The 22,620-nt window shown below is 46.3% G+C and overlaps 1 protein-coding gene across 1 annotated transcript; it reads right to left on the bottom strand.

Moving 5' to 3' along the window:
* Window positions 1–582: 582 nt before the first annotated feature.
* Window positions 583–13,383, bottom strand: ZKSCAN7 (zinc finger with KRAB and SCAN domains 7). The gene is made up of 6 exons (XM_060109369.1): window positions 13,121–13,383; window positions 10,674–11,214; window positions 6,351–6,522; window positions 4,885–4,976; window positions 4,342–4,471; window positions 583–2,651 (listed from the first exon to the last, which is right to left on the bottom strand). The coding sequence occupies exons 2-6, from the start codon at window positions 11,094–11,096 to the stop codon at window positions 1,198–1,200; spliced, it is 2,271 nt and encodes a 756-aa protein (XP_059965352.1). The 5' UTR covers window positions 11,097–11,214; window positions 13,121–13,383; the 3' UTR covers window positions 583–1,197.
* Window positions 13,384–22,620: the final 9,237 nt, after the last annotated feature.

Consider the following 22,620-nt stretch of genomic DNA (forward strand, 5'->3'; position numbering starts at 1 on the left):
TTGAACCTAGAGTACCAGGCACAAAAATCTATTAACTACTTTATTATATTGCTGCTTCTAAAAATAGGAATAGGGACTTCCCTAGCGGTCCAGTGGTTTAGACTCTGAGCTTCAGATGCAGGGGATGTGGGTTTGATCCCTGGTCAGGGAACTAAGATGCCGCATGCTGTGCAGAATGGCCAAATCAAACAAACAAAAAAATAGGAAAAGAAGAAAACTTCCTAAACCCAATAGAAAATTTATCAGAAACCAACAACCAAGTAACAATAGTGAGACTTCCAGGGGTACACATAGAAGATATCAATGAGGGCTTTATATGAGATATCCTATGAAGAGATGTCACTTCTATCTTTAGAAGCTTCTAGTCTGGTGGGGGGTGGGGGGAGGGGAGATTGTGTCTAATTTAAGGATGATTCAATTACAGAGCTGAGTTTTCAAAAGGTATTTATTAAACAACTACCATATGAAAATTATTATCTATATACTAAAAGAAATAGATACTATACCCAACCTCAAAGAGCCTATAATAAGTTGGTATGAACACATATGCATTAAACTGAGAATAATTTACAATGCAATTTAACAACAGTTGTACACATAGCACCAGCTAACTCAAAGCACTGAGGTCCAATGAATAGCAGTTTAAGATGAATGAAGACGTATTTGAAGAAGAAAGTTTTTCAGAGATGAGTTGGATCTGGCAGGTTCTGAGGGACACAGATTAACAAAAGAAAAGAAAAAAGATTTTCTAGACAGGGAACATAAGTGATGAGGGACTATATTAGAGTAGAAGTTCAAAAAGTAGATAAGGAGGGCCACAGCCAAGAGAAAGAATGAATGAATCAGTACCTTGGAGAACTTTATGTAAATGGTAAAATGAAGTGGAACAGAATAAGGAAATACCTCTGTCCTTGAGAAGTACACATTCTGATTTTGGGATGCCTAAGTAAGAAATGAGATAGATTTTTAAACAGGTGTAAAAAAAAAAAGGAAAGAAATCTACAAGCACATGAAATATGTAGTCCTTAGTGGGGAAGGACGGTACTGCTACTCCCACTCTCCCACCTTCCTGACCACCAGAGAGCATTTAGGGAATGATCCACTTGGATTAGTGGTTCCAAGAGGAGACCAGGGTGAGCATACTTCTTATATAGAAACCTTAACTCAGAGTTCCTTGCTGTCTTAGAGAATCATGTCTTAAAAAATAGACCGAGCCAGACCTGAGTGCTTTTCTCCAGTGTGAGTTCGCTGGTGGTGATTGAAAGTAGAACGCTGACTGAAGGCTTTCCCACACTCAATACATTCATAGGGTTTCTCTCCAGTGTGAACTCTCTGATGCACAATGAGCTGTGAGCTGTCACTAAAAGCCTTCTCACAATCTTTGCACTTATATGGTTTCTCCCCAGTATGAGTTCTCTGATGTACCATAAGACTGGAGCTATAACTGAAGACCTTCCCACATTCATTACATTCATAAGGTTTCTCACCAGTGTGAATTCTCTGGTGTATACTAAGATGTGAGTTTTGATTGAAGGATTTTCCACACTCTTTGCATTTATAGGGCTTTTCACCCGTGTGAAGTCTCTGATGTCGAATGAGACATTTACTCAGACTGAATGCCTTACCACACTCATTACATTCAAAAGGCTTTTCTCCAGTATGAATTCGCTCATGGTCAACAAGTTGAGAGTTCTGATTGAAGGCTTTCCCACACTCACTGCATTTGAATGGTTTTTCCCCAGTGTGGAGGCTCTGATGTCGAGTAAGACATTTACTTCGACTAAAGGCCTTGCCACATTCATTACACTCATAAGGCTTCTCCCCAGTGTGGATTCTCTGATGGTCAATAAGATTTCTGTTGGAACAGAAAGCTTTCCCACACTCATTACACTTGTAAGGTTTCTCACCAGTGTGAAGTACCTGATGGTGGACAAGGCTTTTACTCCGAATGAAGGCCTCCCCACACTCATTGCATTCATAGGGTTTCTCCCCAGTATGGGTTCTCTGGTGGTCAATGAGTTGGGAACTCTGAGTGAAAGCTTTTGCACATTCATTACATTTATATGATTTCTCCCCATTATGGAGTCTCTGGTGTTGAATGAGATGGGAGATATGGCGATAGGTCTTTCCACAATCACTGCATTCATAGGGCTTTTCCCCTGTGTGGATTCTGAGATGGACTATGAGCTGAGAGGTCTGCCTGAAGGTCTTGCCACACTCATTGCACTCATAGGGTTTCTCTCCAGTGTGGATTCTCTGATGCCCAATGAGGTGAGAACTCCGATTAAAAGCTTTGCCACATTCATCACAGTGATAGAATTTCTGTCCCTTCAGAATTCCCTGATGTTCTGCAGGACTTGAGGACAGATTTGGATGTTCCTGAAGTTCCTTATATTCATCACATTCATCTTTTGTGCATTTATTTTTATCCTCCTGTGTTATTTCCAAGAAATCGCTTTCCAGTCTGGTCCCTTGTTCACCTGAGGGTTGAACTTCTAGCTTCTCTAAAGCCTCTTCACAGGCATCTCCAGCTTCCGGTCCTCCAGGAATCACTCCATAGAGTATTCCTGAGGTCCTATCACATGACTCCAATTCTTCAGAAATTTCCTGCTTTGGAGGCAACTCTGAACTCTCCATCCTGTTCTCACCTGCTGCCAAAAGAAAGAAGAAAACAACTCTTACTCACTCTTACCCTACTGAGGAAATGAACTATCAGGAGCCTATGTACCTAAAAAAAAATTCATATTATGGGTAAGGAATGAGGAGACACATTGAGAACAGGAGAGAAAATGAGAAAACAGCTCAAATTTCTCTTCATGGACAGAAAAACAATGAGGGGAAGCTGGTCAGTGGAGGAAGGCAGAAGAATAGCTATCAGGACAGAGGGATGCTGAGCCAGCACAGCCAGGTGAACAGGCCAGTTGAAAGGCAAGAGACCAGACTAAAGCATGGTGAGATCTTCCAGAAGTCACTTAGATGCGACATCTCCTTAGTAAAATGATGAACTCTAAGGCTCTTTCCAACCATGACACTGTATGGTGTCATGACAAAAAACCAAAACAAAACAGAAGCAATATTGTAATAAATTCAATGAAGACTTTAAAAATGGTCCACATCAAAAAAAACCCCAAAAAACCAAGAATGGTATCAATAACTTGAAATATAAATCAAACATGTTTTTGGTATCTTGATAATCAGGAATCATAAGGAAAGTGAGCAGTTGAATATTTGCTTTTAAATTCTAGGATTTTTCAGTACAAAAACTGGGAGAAGGCAGAGCAATTATGGTTATAGTTTAACCTAAAAATGTTGGTTCCTTTCAATGACATCTACATCAGGGCTATAAACCTTCATGCTAATTTAGTGTGTGCAAGTTGTAGATGTCTGAATCTCTCACTTCTAAGCCCACCCTCTGCAGAGCAGGCTACTGTCCTAGACCGGTCAACCCCAGAACCTGCCCTGACAACAGCTCCTTCCAGGAAGCAGCCCTGCCCCAGTCTTTCTGAAGGAGAAGCTGAGGCAACCATGCTTTGTGCCAGGCAACCCAGCTCTTCCCATGATGGACAACAGGTGACTGGAACAGGGCCAAGCACTAGACCCAAGTGTGGCTTATCTGTAGATTAATTATCCGCCTCTGTGCAGGGAGGACCAAAGTTCTGCTCAAACAAAGATGTTATTTAATGGCTGAACCACCCTCGGAGTTCCTCTCTACATAAATTCTGAACTAAAGGTAGGACAAGATGAAGGAAATTACAAGTAGAAGCCCAAGCTGAAATGATGCATGGAGAGAAGGCAAGCCATCGGGAGCCAAAGCAAGCAGAACGTGTGAGGAAACAGAAAGTCTAACTAAAAAGGAGCTCTGACAAAAGATTCAGAGTGAAGAGAATGGGTATCAGAGGGAGGAAAAAACAGATACACAGCACAGCTGTCTTACGACACTGGTGTAAAAATCCTTTCACTTTTGCTGCTGTGGCTCCCAGGCTCCCAGGTCCCTACAAGGCTTTGTTTCCTGAAGTCTGGTCTAGCTGGTCAGTTTGTTCTAGGTTTCCATTCCTTTAGCCTTATTGTAAGTAACTTAACTCATTGCTTACAACAACTGAGTGGCTTTCTATTCCTTCCAACTACAAACTCTAACTAAACCAGCCCAGCTCAATTAATAAGAAAGTAAAAAGAATGTTAATAACTGTTAAAGTGGATGATGACGTAGAGGGGTTCATTATACTATTCTCTCCACTTTGACTCTTCATATTTTCATAATAAAAAGTTAAAAAAAGAAAAAGAATATAGCAAAGAATATGTAAAGAAGGCAGACTCTAAGTTACTGGGTAACAGAGTCATTACCCAATGAAGCCAGGCTGCAGCAATTTTCTGGCACGATGTTCCGGTACAGGGCTGCTTTCTGGCTGAGTGCTGGACCTTTCCACTTCTTCTGAGTATAGTCCACAGACAGGAACTCGAACTCTGCAGCCTCCTGGAATGACAAGTTTCTATTGCTCAGGGACATTCCCAGCCTGGAAAGTAGTCCTTAGGGGCACCAAGAGCACAGGGTCGGGGAACCTGGTGGTAAAATGGGCGGGGTGGGGGGGCGAATCTGGGAAAGACAGATTAAAAGGACAAGTCCAAGGAATTACCTGGTGGTCCAGTGGTTAAGACTCAGTGCTTTCACTGTCATGGGCCTGGGTTCAATCCCTGGTCGGGGAACTATTATAAGATCCCACAAGCTGTGGGGTGCGGCCAAAAAAAAAAAAAAAAAAAAAACAAGGACAAATCTAGGACAGGACCAGCTCCAGGGGAAGCCACAGGAACAGACTCAGAACGGGCCAGAGGCCCGAAGATAAGCTCTAGCTATTCCTGGGCCACAGACTTGGAACTCAGGAAGCTCACCTGGAGCCTGACCATCCGGAGCACAGTTGCCGCTGCTTGGTCTCCTACGTTCCCCACTTGGGGAAGGGCAGGCACCGGGGAAGCATGCTGAGCTGAGGGAGGAAAGAAAGCTCTGAGTGGGACCAGCCCTGCTCTTGGCTCCAATGAGGTCTGTATCCCAGCAAGTGGATTCAGGAGAACCCAGGTGGCTCCACACACACGGACCCTCATCCCTGTTCCATAAAGGCACTATCCTTTGTAAGCTGTGAACTTTTCCTGGAAGCAAGAAGGTCCCTGTTCAAACCGAACTGGTGGCTCTTTCCAGCCCTCTCTCTGCCACTCTCGGAAGGAAGCTACACTTCTGACCACCTTCTGTCTCCCGTGGCTTCCCCAGCAGCAGCCTGCCTGGCCTCCCCCTCATCTCTCTGCCCCTCATTCCCTGGCTTCTCTTCCTGCACCTGCCCTCTCATCACGGACACTGCAGGCGTTCAGGCCTCGGAGCTTCCCCTTTCCCTCTCTCAGAGATCTCACAACTCCCATTCTCTGCTCTTAAGCTGTCAGTTCTTTCTGAGACCCCTATCACAAGCCTCCAGTTGCCTATTGGACATTTCATTTGGGTGTCCCACAACACCTGAAATTCAGTGTCTAAAGTGCATGTTTCCATCTTCCTTTCCTGACTTCCCAGGTTTTCTCAGTGATGCCAAACATCGGCCAAAACCCGCTAATTCTCCCTCCTCTCCATTGTCCCATGGATTCTTCGTTCAAATATGTGTCACATCTATCACTTTGCATTCCACTCAAACCCACTCAGGCAATTACTGCCTCACAACTGCTCTACACCAGCCTCCTAGTGAGGCTCCCGGTCACTGGTCTTCACATTCAACCCACAGTGCTCATGTGCCACAGTAATCCTTCTGAAATACTGTTTCTAATGCTTCAATCCCCTGCCCCCCAAATCTTCCTGGCCTCCATCCAAAGGCCCTGCACAAGCAGACCCCAGGCTCCCAAATAAGTCCTTTCTGACCCGACCTCAATGGGGTCCAAGGAACTCCCACTTAGCGAGTGTCTTTGCTCCAGCCCTCCATGATCTCGCTCACTGTTTACAATGTCCACATGGCTCATTCGTGACGGCATCAAATGCCTGCGGACAGATATCACTCACATGTATCTTATGAGGTTGCCTCTTCTTGCACTTACGACTGACTCTGCCAACTAGATAACAAGCTCTTTGGAAGCAGTGCCGGCCTACTACATCTCTCTGGTCCTCAACAGTGCCTTTGCCATGAAATGTGCTTGACAAAAATGTGCTAAATACACGAATGATTGGAGAATAAGCAAAAGGAACAAACAAAGTCACTAGGGAAGGAAGACACAGGGCAGGGCAATAAGGGACTCCAATGGGGTGGGAGATGGGGAGATGAAGGAAAGGAGACGCCGAAAGAGAGAAAGGAGGAATGACTTAAGGCCAAAGCAGGGGAGGTGAGTACCAGAGTGCCCACTGGGGAGGTGGTGGTGTGCCCCAGGGTCACCAGGAGGCTCCAGGTGGGCTCCAGGTGCCGAACCCTCACTAAGGAGTGAGGTAGGAGGAGATTCCTCTGTTGCACCCAAGGCTGTCATCTCCTCTGAATGCATTTCCTGTTCCTGTGCCGGAGCTGAAACCTAGAGACAAGGAAATAAAATTGGGTCCAAAAGAGCATCCTTGAAGATACAGAACCCAAAACCTCTAAGAAGCACCCCCAGGAGAGGAAGCCAGGGAAAGAAGAGCCAGAGGGTCCTTCTAGCCCCACCAGTACAGCCAACTGGGGCAAAAATGTCAAAGCAGGATCTACAGCTTATAATCCTATTTGCCATCCCTCTGTTGACCCTTTTGGTAGGAGCTTCAAGACCAGATTATATAACCATTTCCACTCTGTGTCAGTGCTTCAGACACACATTTGCTTATGAAGAACCCCCTGGAAAAAGGAGTCAGGAAAGTAATTCAGTACACTCCCTAGGGCCTCAGCCTACAGAACAGATCAATCAGGAGTACCAAGGAAGTAAAAAGTGACAGGTGTATGTACCTGTATGTGCATAAATAATGCTACTGAGGCCGACAGCTGGAGCAATACCCCAGACGGCAGCTGACAAACCTCAGCTTTTCCAACTTCTCTCAGCAAAAGTGTCTCCTCTTCAGAGAAGCCATCCCTGACCACACTGACAAAGCAAGGATAGTCACACTCTCTCAAATTACCTGGTTATGTTTCCTAGGGCATACATTAGTCTTTAAATTATCTTATTTATACCTTTATTGTCTATTTCTCTGCCAATGAAGTATAAGTGTTTTGAGGGTGAGCACTCTGTCTTGGTCACTAGCTCCTAGAACAATGCTTAGCCCAATGGTGGTGTTCAATTAATATCTGCTGACTGACTTCCTCTCGATATTTTGTTAAGAGTTATCTGCAAACTTGATTTTCAATATGTACTACTTCTCACCAAAAATTTATACAAAAAGTCAAATAGAAAAAAAAATTTTTAAAGAAAAGTCAAATAGGATCACATAACACCAATCTTTAGAGACCTCGAGAATATCTCAGAGCATAGACCTTTTATTTTCTAACCCTTGCTTGTTGTCATCAAATCAGTTCCTCACAATCTCATGGTTACTACTTGTACCAGCATTTGGAGCAGAAAACCTAAAAAATTGTCTAAATAAATCACTTTTTTTGTGTGTGTGTGGTACGCAGGCCTCTCACTGTTGTGGCCTCTCCTGTTGCGGAGCATAGGCTCTGGACGCGCAGGCTCAGCGGCCATGGCTCATGGGCCCAGCCGCTCCGCGGCATGTGGGATCTTCCCGGACCGGGGCACGAACCCGTGTCCCCTGCATCATCAGGCGGACTCTCAACCACTGCGCCACAAGGGAAGGCCAATAAATCACTTTTTAAAAATTGAAATATAGTTGATTTACAGTGTTGTGTTAGTTTCAGGTGTACAGCAAAGCAATTCAGTTATACATACACATATATTCATTCTTTTCCAGATTCTTTTCCCTTATAGGTTATTAAAGAATATTTAGCAGAGTTCCCTGTCCTATACAGTAGGTCCTTGTTGATTATCTTAAATAAATCACATTTATAAGCTCACTCACTCTGGCATGTACATAGCACAGGATAAGGTGAAAATAACTTCTGCTTCAACAAAACACATGGATTTGCCCTACTGGGTTACATCTGCTGAGAAGTTAGGGGGCTCTCTCCTTTAGTGTATATCTCTCCAATGGAATGGTAGGTCCAAGAGGCTCCCTGCAGTCTGGGGTTCCCCAGCTCTCCCATGGATGGTTCTTATAAATGGGACTTAGAGCTCTTAAATACAGCAGCTGTGGGTACTGGGAGAAGATAGAACTTAACTGCACTGTGATAACACAACCTTGTAATTCACTGACAATTAAATCCTGATAAAGTTCCTATTCATTACCTAGGACTCATAAGTGTCCTCTCCTCACAGGCCATGAAAACCCCATTCCAATTTTCATTCCAAGATGGCATTCCACAGCAAGACATTTGGGAAAAGGTAGTGGCTTAGAATCTAGGGAGCTGGAAAATCCTGGTTCCCACACACATGGACAAAGGGACTGCTTACTAGCTCTGTCACCTTAGATGAGCCAATTAACTTCTCTGCGTTTGCATCACTTGTCAAGTGGAGATAATGATTACTATCTGCATACCTTGTAAGCCTGCTAGGAGCTCAAATTTTAAAAGATATAGGACTTCCCTGGTGGTGCAGTGGTTGAGAGTCCGCCTGCCGATGCAGGGGACACGGGTTCGTGCCCCGGTCCGGGAAGATCCCACATGCCGTGGAGCGCCTGGGCCCGTGAGCCATGGCCGCTGAGCCTGCGCGTCCAGAGCCTGTGCTCCGCAACGGGCGAGGCCACAACAGTGAGAGGCCCGCGTACCACAAAAAAAAAGAAATAAAAGCATTCTGTAAATTCTGCAGCCCAGTAGGGATGCCTCTACCACTCTCTCCAGCCCCAATGTGCACACATGTGCATGCTCACTCCTGCTGATCAGAATGACATTCCTTAATCTCCCCCTGGCAAACTCCCATGAAAAAGCCTGTTTTTTCATTTAGTCATAAAAACAATTTCTGAATCCAGGCCAGGTGAGATAGTCCTGTTCTCATGTCCTTATGTCAGAAAACTTAAGCTGATGACACTGGCAGAGTAAGAAATGGAGTCCAAAGATCCCACTTCTAGGCTAGAGCCATGAGTGTTCAGCTGCCCTGTCAACTGTTAGTCACTCTCTTGGGTTTGTGACTCAGTCACCTTTCTTCTGAGGCTCCCTGGATAAAAGACGGTTTTAATGGAGGCTACATTCTCTTCTGCTTAAGCAAAAGGCAGCGGGAGATAGGGAAATTTTCCTTCTATCCTCCTCACTAAATAGCACTCTAAACATTTCTTCAACCACTTGTCCTTGCCTACGGTTGGGCCTAGCTGCTCTCTAGACCCTACTGATACTTGATTTATCCCTGTGTTTACTTGTTTAAACAAGGAAATAACGATTGCCAATGGATCTGATACTGTCAGAGGGAACTGGCTATTACCCCTGGAAAAAGTCTAGCCCTAAGACTCCCATCAATTGGAATTCATTCCCTAGGCCTAGATACGTAATAATTTTTGAAAAAGCACTGAATAAAAATAATGTACTGGGTACTAAGGAAATTTCACTGGTACTGGTTTTCCCTGGTAAAGCACAAAGGAGGAAAAGTAGAGGGGACCCTAAAACATCCTGCTCAGTTACAAGGAGCAACTGGAGACTCATCAGGAAGAACTGACTCATCCACGGTGTGATGGTCTTTTGATGTCAGTTGAGCTCTAATCTAGGTGTTGCTGTGATGGTATGGTGTACAAGTGATTAAAATTCATAATCAGTCTAAGTAAGGGAGGTTATCTAGATAATCTGGATGGGCCTGATTCAATCAGTTGCAAGACCTTAAAATCGGAGCTGAAGGTTCATGAAGAAGGAATTCTCTTTGTGGACAGCAGCTTCAGCCTATGCCTGAGAGTTCTAGCCTGAACTTTCTGATGGCCTACCTTACAAATTTCTGACTTGTCAACTCCCACGATGACATGTCACTTTCTAGCAATATATATAGATATGTATGTATACATATAATTTCCTACTGGTTTTGCTTCTGTGGCTGAACCCTGACTAATACACATAGTCACTGAACCAGTTAGCTCTGTGACCCTAGAAGCCAGATTTCCCACTGTTAGGACACTGCTGACTCTCCAACTTTTCCTTTTGAGCTACCCTGGCTTAAACTTTGAGAGAATCCCAGGAAGTAGGGAACCTCAAAAATAGAATTAAAGAAGCAAAAAGATCCCAGCTGGGTTTGGAAAGCTAGAAAAGAACAAAATGATGAGGCCCAGAACTGTTACATCTCATCAGGAACCTAAAAGGCAGGAAAACAGCACAGTAAAATGAGAACTTCTCAAATGAGGGCCCATGTTATCAGCATACCCTAAGGGCTACTTTCTCCCTGACCTGCTTCCCTATTCTAACAGCTCCTGCCTGTCAGGAGCACTGTGTGGAGCTCCAGGCTGCAGCTAGGTTCACGACACAGCACTTCACAAAGGAATTCACAGAGCGTGGCTGGGATCTACATTTCTGTTGAAGGCTAGGAGCACAAAACTCTTTCCCCTTTATACATGGCACTGGTTCAGGAGTCCCAAAGGCCAACCAGCTTAGAGCCTAGGCGATGGAGCCTGTCTATTCTCAGGCTACCCTAAGCAGTACAGAATGGTTCCAGATGCCATTCTAGACTCGGCCGCTCACCTCTCCTGGTCCACGAACGTGTCTCTGGAAACCCTCCACCACAGCCACAGCCTCCTCACCACTCTCAGGGTGATGCAGCTGCACCCAGGTCCGCAGTTCCCCTGGCAGGATGCTCAGGAACTGCTCCAGGACCAGCAGCTCCAGGATCTGCTCCTTGGTGCGCACCTCCGGCATCAGCCACCAGCGGCAGAGCTCCCGGAGCCGGCTCAGCGCCTCCTGCGGCCCAGACATCTCGTGATAACATAACTGCCTGAAGTGCAGCCGGAAGATTTCACAGACAGGAGGGTGATTCTTTTGGAGACGGCAGCCCTGCCCCCAGCTCTGGCTCTCCGGCTCCGGTTTCACGGTCAAGTGCCCCTCCTGCTTCTGGAGAACAGCACCCCTGGGGATGAGGCCTGAAGTTCCCCTGCCTTGGCCGGCCATCGTGACACCAAAGAGAAGCTTGCTTCAGTTGTGGTTTGTCCGATTAAAATGATGGTCTGTAATTCAGGTCTCAGAAGCTGTTGTCAGAGTTGAGGACGTGGGGTGATGGGAACGTCACCTACAGAAACATCAAGAGAGAAATCAGAGTCCCCAGAGTGCTCAGCCCTAGGCGGATGACAGACCCTCCACAGTTAAAAAGCAAAGCTCTAGAAAAAAGAAAAAGGAGCACAACTAGGGCAGTCTCTCTAAGCATCTCTCCAAGTAACTTCCTTAAAGTTTCAGTGGCTCCCATCACCTACAGGATAAAACCTAAATGTCTATGCCTAGCATCCAGAACCTGGCCTGAGGCCTCTGTTCTAGCCACACCCCCTACCACTTTCCCCAGGTACCCACCAGGCTAGAAAGCCTGCAATGATCTCCAAATGTGGGATATGCAAGATAATCCAAAAGGTGGATAAAGAAATACGAAGTTGTTATTTAACTATTTAGTGGATATTTTATTTTATTTTATTATTATTTTTTTTTGTGGCCTCTCACTGTTGTGGCCTCTCCCGTTGCGGAGCACAGGCTCCGGACGCGCAGGCTCAGCGGCCATGGCTCACGGGCCCAGCCGCTCCGCGGCATGTGGGATCTTCCCGGACCGGGGCACGAACCTGTCTGCTCTGCATCGGCAGGCAGACTCTCAACCACTGTGCCACCAGGGAAGCCCTTTAGTGGATATTTTATAATGTGCACTGAAATTTGTACAACAGTACAAACCTTTAATTCACAAATAAACCTATGTTGGAAATGCATGCTCAAAACTCTGCTACTCTACTCTTTTGTAATAGAGATGCACAATAAAGGAAGTTAGCGACTAAAGCTCTAAAGACACAGCTAGAAGCCACACATACTCTTTCTCTGGAGTTTTCTGCTTCCGAAACTTTCGACAAACACCTACTCACCTGTCAAGACCCAGAACAAATGCTAGTTTTCTCTTGAAGGCATTCCTGATTGCCCCGTGCAGGAAGGGGAGCTGGTCACCTCCCTCTCCGTACTTCTCAGTGTAACATTGTATTTTAACTAACTTATGCACAACTCATCACTCACCCTCTCCAAACTGCTGGATGGCCACAAAAGAAAAGGAACCCAATGGAGTAAGAAATGCCAGACCCCATAGCACAGGGAGATCAGCTCGGTGCTTTGTGACCGCCTGGAGGGGTGGGATAGGGAGGGTGGGAGGGAGGGAGACGCAAGAGGGAAGGGATATGGGAACAGATGTATATGTATAACTGATTCACTTTGTCATAAAGCAGAAACTAATAAAAAATAAAATAAAACAAAAAATAAGAAATGCCAGACCCTTTTCTACTCAACCCGCTTCCCCTAGAAAGCCTTGCTGATCTCTCCAGGCTTAAGTGTGGTTACTGCCTCAGTGAACCCACAGTACCTTTTTCATTCTGACCTCTGCTAGAGCGCTTCTCACACTGTGTTTGGGACTTACACGACTGCCTCCTCCACTTTATGGGAGGACTCAAAGGGCAGAGCTGGTTCCCAGTCATCTTTGTACGTGTGTGTGTACTTGGCATACAGAGGCACATATCTGGGAAGCGAACTAATGATACTGAAGTTGGGGGTGGGGGCGACTTTTATCCAGTTTACATACTGTAAAACCCTGAAAATCAGCACCTTAGTGGTAACTAGGGCATCTGTGCTATGCTTCCAATTCACCATGCATCTTGGTACCTTGGGTAAGCTACTCTCTCCAGGGCTCAATTTCTTTAAAAAGACAAAGATAGACTTAAAAATCTGAACTCTGCTCTGAAATACATAGAAAGTTCAGGCCATTTTCCTACTTCCCTTACTGCTCCGAATGCTCAGCCCCTCATCTCATCTGGATTTTTGGCTCTCCAAGCTATACTTCACGTCTGAAATTCTGACTGGGTCTGACCCACTTCTGAGGCTTCGTACTGTCTTCCAGCGCAAGGCTGGGAAAACGTCTACCTACATTTCGCGTTCGACCAGGCTTCTGCGGCGCCGCTCACCTGGCCACGTCTGCCCTGCTCATCGCTGTACCCACAGATGCTGGGCTCTGTGCCAGGCACGGCTGGTCAGGGCACTGGGACAAAGAGGCGGCTCTACATCTGGCGGCTTCTGAACGTCACGGGGACCGCGCCGCCAGCCGCGGGGGCGAGGAGTGGGTCGGTCCGGCGTAGCCGACCTGGGCTGTGGGCGGCCGCAGCTCCAGCCTAGCAGCCCCGGGCTCCAGCAACACTTCTCTCCCCGCCCCGGGCCCGCTCACCGGGGCACCGCGCCCGCGACCCCCGAACACCAGACGCCGCCGCGGCCGGCATAAGCGAAAACAATGGCCGGGCCGGAAGCGAGAGAAGCCCCACTTCCGGCCCCTCCAGGATCCCGGAAGTCTCGGTTGAGAAAGTGGGCGCCCCACGCGCCCCCGCAGCCACACAGCTGGTGACACCTTGGGCGCGGAGACCACCCCCTCCGGGCCTGGCTGGGGCACAGCGGCGGCAGCGGGGAGGGGGTCTCAACTGAGGCCTCAGGGAGCACACGTGCCGCTCTCAGACCATTCTAGGTCTGGGCCACCCTGCCGCACCCCGGCTTTGCCCCTTCCCCTCCTGGTGGCCTTGGGAAAGAAAACCTAACCTCTGAGCCTGTTTTTTCATTTGAAAAATGCAGAGCACAGCGTGCGCCTGACAGGGCTGTGAGAGCTGAAAGGGGTAACATAAGGACACTACACAGCAAAAGACCTGACATATCCTGAGCGCGCAGTCAGATATTATTATACTGTATGTGATGCCCAGGGCATTTTCACCCAATGTGAGTCTTAATGAAATGAGCAACAGGTATCTCCGTCTTACTAAAGAAGAAATGAGCCCAGAGATTGTGATATTTTGGCCAGCAGGTGTGGTTAATCTTTCCTAAAACAGAACAAGCACTCTGGTGTCTAAGGAGAGGCCCCCTAGGGAGGGCCAAGGAGCTGATAAAAAGTGGGAAGTTATGGAGACAACATAATCTAGATGCAATTGTCTAGTCTAATATCTGGGAGGCAGGTGTTACCCAGGTGGACTTAACCTGAAACAATGGTTTACATACAGAAGCATGTGAACAGGTCCCTGCTGCTAACATGATTGAGGAGGCTCTGAAGGCACAGCCTCCAAAAGCGATGATATATGGGGCTAACGAAAAGCCTCTGCAACTTGAGACAGTAAAAGGACATATGAAAAAAATATATTCAAGAAAAACTTGAGTTCCAAAGAGAAACGAAGGGCAAAGGATAACATCAGCCACATTTCCAATGGAGTTAACTATGTATCTTATGCATTGGGTTGGCCAGGAGTTTCTCTCGGGTTTTTCCATAACATCTTACGGAAAAACCCTGATGAACTTTTTGGCCAACCCAATATCTTGCTGTAGCCCAGCAAGTAGTTCCTTTACAGGGTCCGAAGTAACAGTAACTTGTGCTGTCCAGGCCATCAGAAATATCCCAAGGATGTTCTGGGTCTACCTCTGGACCTGACATGTGTCCATCACATCTCTGCATAAGCCAAGACAGAAACGAAGGCATAAGAAGACCTACTGCAGGGATTTTACAGTCTTTAAAGAGGTCTCTTAGAGAAGTCTTTGCCCACTGAGCCTGATGAGTGGCCTTCTGATATCAAGGTCACCCTCTACATTTGGAAACCTCACAGGGAGGTCTTGGCTATCTGGTCCTAGCTTCTGCCTGACATTGCCACTGCGTGTGGCCCACTGGCCCATTAAGGCCTCAGAGACTCAGGGATATCAAGCAGGAAATCTCTTAAGGCCAGGCCAAATGCTGTCAGCTCTTTTTCGGGTTTCCCTGATGATGCATTGTCCTGCAGTTCTGGTTGCCTGGTATGTAGGAGACTTAGGGATCTGGAAAACAAGATTAAATTTTTTCATTCCTCAGAGCTATTTCATGCCCAGGTGGTTGGCTTTCATTGTCTGTGAGAGCCAGCTTCATCTGGGAAGGGTGTCCAGACTTCATAGGTTCCTCTGTGGCCAGCACTGTGGGTCTAACCTAATCCATGACTGGATTGGGTTCCAGTGGAGGAGACATGCTACATAATGCCCCTCATATAGCACCTTGGGAAACCTATATTTGGGCCAAAGACAGTCCCAGAATACCTGAGGGAACACCACCCCTGACCTCTCTGGGAAACTATCACACCAGCTTTGGTATGAGAGCTAATAGAACAAGTAACCCAGTTCTATGTGCCTGAAGCAGAGCTCACCATCTACCCCCAACCCTGAAGCTCCACTCACATTCACATCACTATAAAGGGCACTATCATTCATCCAAGAGCCCAAACTAGAACCCTGGATGTCATACCATGGGCTGGGTGACCATAGGAGAGCTACTTAGCCCCTCTGTGCTACAGCTTCCTCATCTGTAAAATAAGGAGAATAATAATAATGATACCTAAATCATAGAGTTGATATGAGGATTGGATGAGATTTTATATATATATATATATATATATATATATGGCACTTAGAATGTGCCTGGCACATTGTACGTATTATAGGTGTTTTCTAGTATCATGTTCACTCACACTTCTTTATACCTTGTATCCAGATAATTGCTGAGTCTTTGCCTCATTTGTATGTAATAACAATAATAATGACAACAAAAAACAATAGAAAATACCTATACCACTTACTGTGCTGCTCTGCATCATCGCCACTGCTCACTTCCTTGTCTTAAGTCCTGCCTGGTGTGAGGGCAGCTGTGAGAAGGATGTTCCTAGGGACCTTTGGGATTTAAGGAGACCACAAAGAGAGGAGCATTGTCAGGTCTGGAGATTCTTTGTCCCCAAACTGCTCATACCTTCTGACATCATCTGTGTGGACAGTCCCCTTTTCAACAGCCAGGACACTCTTACACACCCTGAAAATAAGATGGGGGTCCTAGAACTGCCCCCTGTGGGGGGATAGTTGTAATATGGACAGGAGACCCCAGCTACTATGCTTGAATGGGAATGTATGAGGCCCAAGCTCTAGCCAAGAGAGCAAAGAGACTGTCCTATTACCTTGAAAACTTCTCCTTGTCCTTCAAGAATTAGCTGAGAAACTCCATTCTCCAGGAAGATGTCCCAGGACCCCATCTCCCCACCTGGATTAGGTGCCCCTTCCTTTGTGCTCCTGTGGTGGCCTGCCATGTGCTTGTCACGGCCCTTATTTGTTGCACCAGGTTAACACTGTTTACTTGTCAGCTTCCCCCATGCACAGTAAGCCTTATGTGGGCTGCCACCATGTCTCCCTGGTTCACAGTTGGGTCCCAAGGCACAAACTGTAAGCCTGGCTGGTTTGAATATCTGTCTTGGCCGGAAGACAAGGTCAGTCCACCTTTATTTCCCTGGTGTCCAGTACAGAGCCTGGCCTAACCTCTAAGAAATGTGTCCTTGATCCAGGCTGCTGTGGAAGGCTTTTTAAGCAGGGAAAGAATCTGTTCAGTCTGGGCTTTGATTGCCAGCTATACTGAGGGGCTTGGAGGGAAAGAGATTGACACATCCACTGTATCTGCTTATCTGCTTTGCCACCCCAGTGCCTCTGTAAGACACAATCATTAGTTTACAGGCGAGGATTCTGAGCCTCGGCAAATGTCCTGCTTCCTGGGTAACAATTTTACTGGCTGAAAAGGGCACAGAAGGCTTTGAATTCAGGTCTATAGACCACCCCCACCCTCCTCTTTTTTTTTTTTTTTCTGTTTTAGGATCCTATCTCTAACCCTCATTCTTTAATTACTCTCAGATTTCTTCCTGCTCGTGGTGTGTCAACGATGGTCACAGAACATGGCCTCGTGGTAGACTCGGGAAAGGCAAGGATTCTCTAGGTCTTCTAGCCTCAGCTATCCCGCTAGGAGCCAACCCCCGGCGCGGAGACCAACGAGATAAGAAGGCCTCCGAGCTTCCTAGACGGAACCGGAAGTGGCTCCAAGGGCCCGAAGATCGGAGAGAAATTCGCTTCCGGCGCATCTTTTGTTCAGGAATCGTTGGAAGCTACTGCTGGTGGGGAGGTCATCGGGCTAGTCGTGGAGCTTCCTCAGGTTGCCAGGAGTGGGAGCCGTGGTCCCGGGCTGTTCCTGCCCGCTGTTGGCGCTGGTATTGACCCTACCCCGTGACACACGTGATGAGACAGGCCCAGAGGGCAGCAGGAAACTTCCGGGGATACCAGCGCATCCCCGACGGGGTTTGGTGGGAACGCAGGACTGTCTCCCCGCCTCATACCGCTCGACTCTCCGTGCTTCCTTCCCGGGGTTTACCCCAGAGGTCTTCGGAAAAGCGGGGCACTGTATTCCGTGGTCTTTTGTTCTAGCTTAATCCCCGTCCCGAAACCCCGAAACCCGACCCTTAGCTCAGTCTCTGGCCCACCGAACTGCAGATTTGCCAAGTGGAAAGAGCGTTTTCAGTCTGTCCTACCCACAGCTCCCACAGACACCAGGGATGTTACTAGCATGTGCTCGTGGATTGCACAAAGGATCCTTAGAGTCGCTGGTCCAGCCACCACCTTCCTACCTGTTATGGGTGGGGAAACAGGACCATGGAGGGATTTGAACTGAGACCTTCTGCCTCCCATTCCAGAGACCTTGACTCTTTCTGAGCCAGTGTATGTGACCTCGAGTCTCCTAAATAATAATAAACTTGATACTATTGGCTGTAATCTTTCAGTTTTTGTGTATTGTTGGGCCTTAGATTTGAAATCCAAATTCTTCCAGAAACATCTCAAATATAGATTGGAATTTCTTTCCAGCCTGTGAGTATGGCAGACCTCAACTTTGCAACTTACAATCTGGGATTTGCAATTTGGGCAAGTTATATATCCACTGAGTCTTAAGTTTCTTCATGTGTGAAATGGAAAAAACCAATCCATGCCTGCTTATCCCTCAGAGTTGGGAGGATTGAGTGAGGTAAGTTGTGAGTTTTGACATGTCCTGTTAAGCAGTATTCAAAGATTAACAAAAACACCTACACAAGAAACTTTGGATTCAAGGAGGGAGACGGAAATGACTGGACATTGGAAACATGAAGGGCAAGGGGCAGACAGACACTGGTGACTTACAAAAGGCAGTATCTAATAACAACATAAGAGAAGTTCAGAGAGCCAAGGAAGGGATTGATCTTGAAAGGGATCAGAAGCAGCCTCAGAGGGAAGAGCATTGAGTTGAGCCTTGAAGCAAGATTTAGGGAGGTTTGGGAGGGAGAAGGAACAATATGATCAAATGTTGAGAGATACACATTTCTGGGGGGGTCGTTATTTCCGTCCAGTATTATAAGCTGTAGGGAATTTAAAAACGGTGATGAGATCTCTAGTTTAGATGTATAAAATCTAGGTGCCCCCTAAGCCACCATAATGTCCCCTGATGATCCTGTTCTTCCACCACTTTAGAGGACAGGTGATATTGTATTTCCATTCCTTATTGCTAGTTGCACAATCAGGAGAAAGCCAAGAAGAAGCTGAGCCCTGATACTCCAGGGAAATTGTAAATTCTCTTCCCATATTAGGCCTCCAGGATGTCTCCATCTGCACTTGGAGGGCTTCCATGACTAAGCCTAATCTTTTCTAAGAGTATCTAGCAGATTACCCTGTGCCCCAATAACACCAGTGTTCCATACACTAATGTTTCTATAGAGTAAGCGTGCAGAACTTGCTAAGTGAGTGGATGTTTCCTACTTCCTCAGAGAAGGCGTTCCAGAGGGCCAGGTTGCTTCTCCCAGGAGGTGGACAGGAGTATTGTTCTCTCTTTCCTAGCAGTGTCTGGAACAAGGCTGTCTCCAAGGGTTGCTCACCTGAAATACGTTGAGCCTGTTGCCCTGTCATCCTAAATCCCTGTCATTTCTGGCTTCCTCCCATTGCCCAGAAGCTGGTGGAGCCTGGGAAGAGGATAACAGTGAAGAAAAGTCTGATCTCTCTCTAAGTACCATTTAGGGTAAAAGGGCTTGTCATTGGCATCAAGTTTACTGATAAGGGATGCACAGTAAAGTTCGGAGAGTAAAGCTCTAGTGGAAACTTCTCAATGTGAAAAGGTCAGTTGTGTATTGGAATTTAGCTGTGTTTGCACTTTGCTTTTTGGACTATGATAAGTGCTACAACTCTTCTGTGGAAGAAGCACTTCCCTCCCCAAAGTTTTAATGTATCTTTTCTTTTAGGACTTTTCTAGCCCTCTTGCCAGAATTTTGTTTCATTTCATTAATCCTAATCTCACACCTTTGTTCCAAACAGTTTCACTCTGCTGTGATGTCCTCCCAATTTCAAAACTCAGAGCAAATACTAACCATTAAAAATTCCTGGTAACACTGTCTGAAAAATGGACTTCTAGCTGGCTTCCGCATTTGTCTTTTTTTGATTATCTATTAAACTTTCTTTTTTATACAACTATATTTTATTCCAGTGATCTATGTGTCATAGTTTGTGTCTGATTTTCCCCTTTCTTTTTTTTTTTTTTTTTTTTTGCGGTATGCGGGCCTCTCACTGTTGTGGCCTCTCCCGTTGCGGAGCACAGGCTCCGGATGCGCAGGCCCAGCGGCCATGGCTCACGGGCCCAGCCGCTCCGCGGCATATGGGATCCTCCCAGACCGGGGCACGAACCCGTATCCCCTGCATCGGCAGGCGGACTCTCAACCACTGCGCCACCAGGGAGGCCCTCTTTTTTTTATTGAATAAAAGATTCTTTAAATTCTATAGTGCTTTACAGTTTTCAAAACTTTCACACATGTGATTTCATACAATACCATAATAACTCTTTTTTTAATCCCCTACCCCTATACTGCCCTCCCCACTTCCCTCTCCCCACTGGTACTAGTTTGTTCTCTGTATCTGTGAGTCTGCTTCTCTTTTGTTTTATTCACTAGTTTGTTGTATTTTTTAGATTCCACGTGTAAGTGATATCATACCGTATTTGTCTTTCTGTGACTTATTTCACTTAGCCTAATGCCCTCCAAGTCCGTCCATGTTGCTGCAAAAAGCAAAATTTTGAAAAAATTTTGTTGAAGTATAGTTTATTTACAATATTGTGTTTAATTTCTGCTTTACAGCAAGGTGATTCAGTTATACATATATATATATATTTTTTATATTCTTTTCCATTATGGTTTATTACAGGATATTGAATATAGTTCCCTGTGTTATACAGTAGGACCTTGTTGTTTATCCATCCTACATATAATAGTTTGCATCTGCTAATCCCAAACTCCCTGTCCTTCCCTTCCCCACCCACCTCCCCCTTGGCAACAATGTCTGTTTTCTATGCCTGTGAGTCTGTTTTTTTTTTTTTTTTTTTTCTTTTTGCGGTATGTGGGCCTCTCACTGTTGTGGCCCCTCCCGTTGCGGAGCACAGGCTCCGGACGCGCAGGCCCAGCGGCCATGGCTCACGGGCCCAGCCGCTCCGCGGCATATGGGATCCTCCCAGACCGGGGCACGAACCCGTATCCCCTGCATCGGCAGGCGGACTCTTAACCACTGCGCCACCAGGGAGGCCCTGTGAGTCTGTTTTTGTTTTTTAAGTATGTTCATTTGTGTCGTATTTTTATTTTATTATTTATTTATTTATTATTATTATTATTTTGCTGTACGCGGGCCTCTCACTGTTGTGGCCTCTCCCGCTGCGGAGCACAGGCTCCGGAAGCGCAGGCCCAGCGGCCATGGCCCACAGGCCCAGCCGCTCCGCGGCATGTGGGATCTTCCCGGACCAGGGCACGAACCCGTGTCCCCTGCATTGGCAGGCAGACTCCCAACCACTGCGCCACCTGGGAAGCCCTATTTAATTATTTTTAAAATTAATTTATCTTTTTATTTTTGGCTGCGTTGGGTCTTCATTGCTGCACATGGGCTTTCTCTAGTTGCGACGAGCGGGGGCTGGTCCTTCTCTTGTTGCAGAGCACAGGCTCTGGGTGCGCGGGCTTCATTAGTTGTGGCACGTGGGCTCAGTAGTGGTGGCTCGCAGGCTCTAGAGCACAGGCTTGGTAGTTGTGGCTCACAGGCTTAGTTGCTCTGCAGCATGTGGGATCTTCCTGGACCGGGGATCAAATTCGTGTCCCCTGCATTGGCAGGAGGATTCTTGACCACTGCGCCAGCAGGGGAGTCCCTGTGTCGTATTTTAGATTCCACATATAAGTGATATCATATGGTATTTGTCTTTCTCTTTCTGATTTACTTCACTTACTATGATAATCTCTAGGTCCATCCATGTTGTTGCAAATGGCATTACATCATTTCATTCTTTATATTTATTTATTTGCTTGTTTCTTTGTTTATTGGCCACACGGCACAGCCCGGCATGCAGGATCTTAGTTCCCCAACCAGGGATCCAGCCCATGCTCCCTGCAGTGGAAGCCTGGAGTCTTAACCACTGGACCACCAAGGAAGTCCCTATTTCATTCTTTTTAGTGGCTGAATAGTATTCTATTGTGTGTGTGTGTATATATATATATATATATATATATACCTATAGGTATATATATATATATATATATATATACCTATATGTATATATATATATATATATATATATATATATATATATAGGTGTATATATATATATATAGGTATATATATATATACCACATCTTCTTTATACATTCATTAGATTGTTTCCATGTCTTGGCTGTTGTAAATAGTGCTGCTGTGAACATTGGGGTGCATGTATCTTCTCGAATTATAGTTTTGTCTGGGTATACGCCAAGGAATAGGATTGCTGGATCATATGACAGCTCTATTTTTCATTTTTAGAGGAACCTCCATACTGTTTTCCAAAGTGGCTACATCAATTTACACTCCCACCAACAGTGTAAGAGGGGGTTGGGACTTCCCTGGCAGCTCAGTGGTTAAGACTCCAGGCTTCCACTGCATGGGGCATGGGTTCAGTCCCTGGTTGGGGAACTAAGATCCCGCATGTCACATGGTGCAGCTAAAAAGAAAAACAGTGTAAGAGGGTTCCCTTTTCTCCACACCCTCTCCAGCATTTATTATTTGTAGACTTAAAAAAAATTATTTATTTATGGCTGCATTGGGCCCTCGTTCCTGCACACGGGCTTTCTTTTAGTTGCGGCGAGCAGGGGCTACTCTTCATTGTGGTGCACGGGCTTATCATTGCGGTGGCTTCTCTTGTTGTGGAGCACGGGCTCTAGGCGCGTGGGCTTCAGTAGTTGTGGCACATGGGCTCAGTAGTTGTGGCTCACGGGCTCTAGAGTGCAGGCTCTGTAGTTGTGGCTCACGGGCTTAGTTGCTCCACAGCATGTGGGATCTTCCCAGACCCGTGCTCAAACCCGTGTCCCCTGCATTGGCAGGCGGATTCTTAACCACTGTGCCACCAGGGAAGCCCTATTTGTAGACTTTTTAATGATGGCCATTCTGACTGGTGTGAGGTGGTACCTCATTGTAATTTTCATTTTCATTTCTTTAATTAGCGATGATGAGCAACTTTTCATGTTCCTATTGGCCATCCGTGTGTCTTCTTTGAAGAAATGTCTATTTAAGCCTTCTGGCAAGTGGCAAAATTTCATTCTTT

Source organism: Mesoplodon densirostris, chromosome 10, assembly GCF_025265405.1.
Source record: "Mesoplodon densirostris isolate mMesDen1 chromosome 10, mMesDen1 primary haplotype, whole genome shotgun sequence".
Classification (NCBI taxonomy): Eukaryota; Metazoa; Chordata; class Mammalia; order Artiodactyla; family Ziphiidae; genus Mesoplodon; species Mesoplodon densirostris.

Coding starts and splice junctions, on each gene's coding strand:
- ZKSCAN7 (XM_060109369.1), bottom strand. CDS start 11,096: ATGGCCGGCCAAGGCAGGGGAACTTCAGGCCTCATCCCCAGGGGTGCT. Junction 4,472..4,884: donor TCCGGATGGTCAGGCTCCAG/GTGAGCTTCCTG, acceptor TTGTCATTCCAG/GAGGCTGCAGAGTTCGAGTT. Junction 2,652..4,341: donor CTGCAGCCTGGCTTCATTGG/GTAATGACTCTG, acceptor TTCTTTTGGCAG/CAGGTGAGAACAGGATGGAG.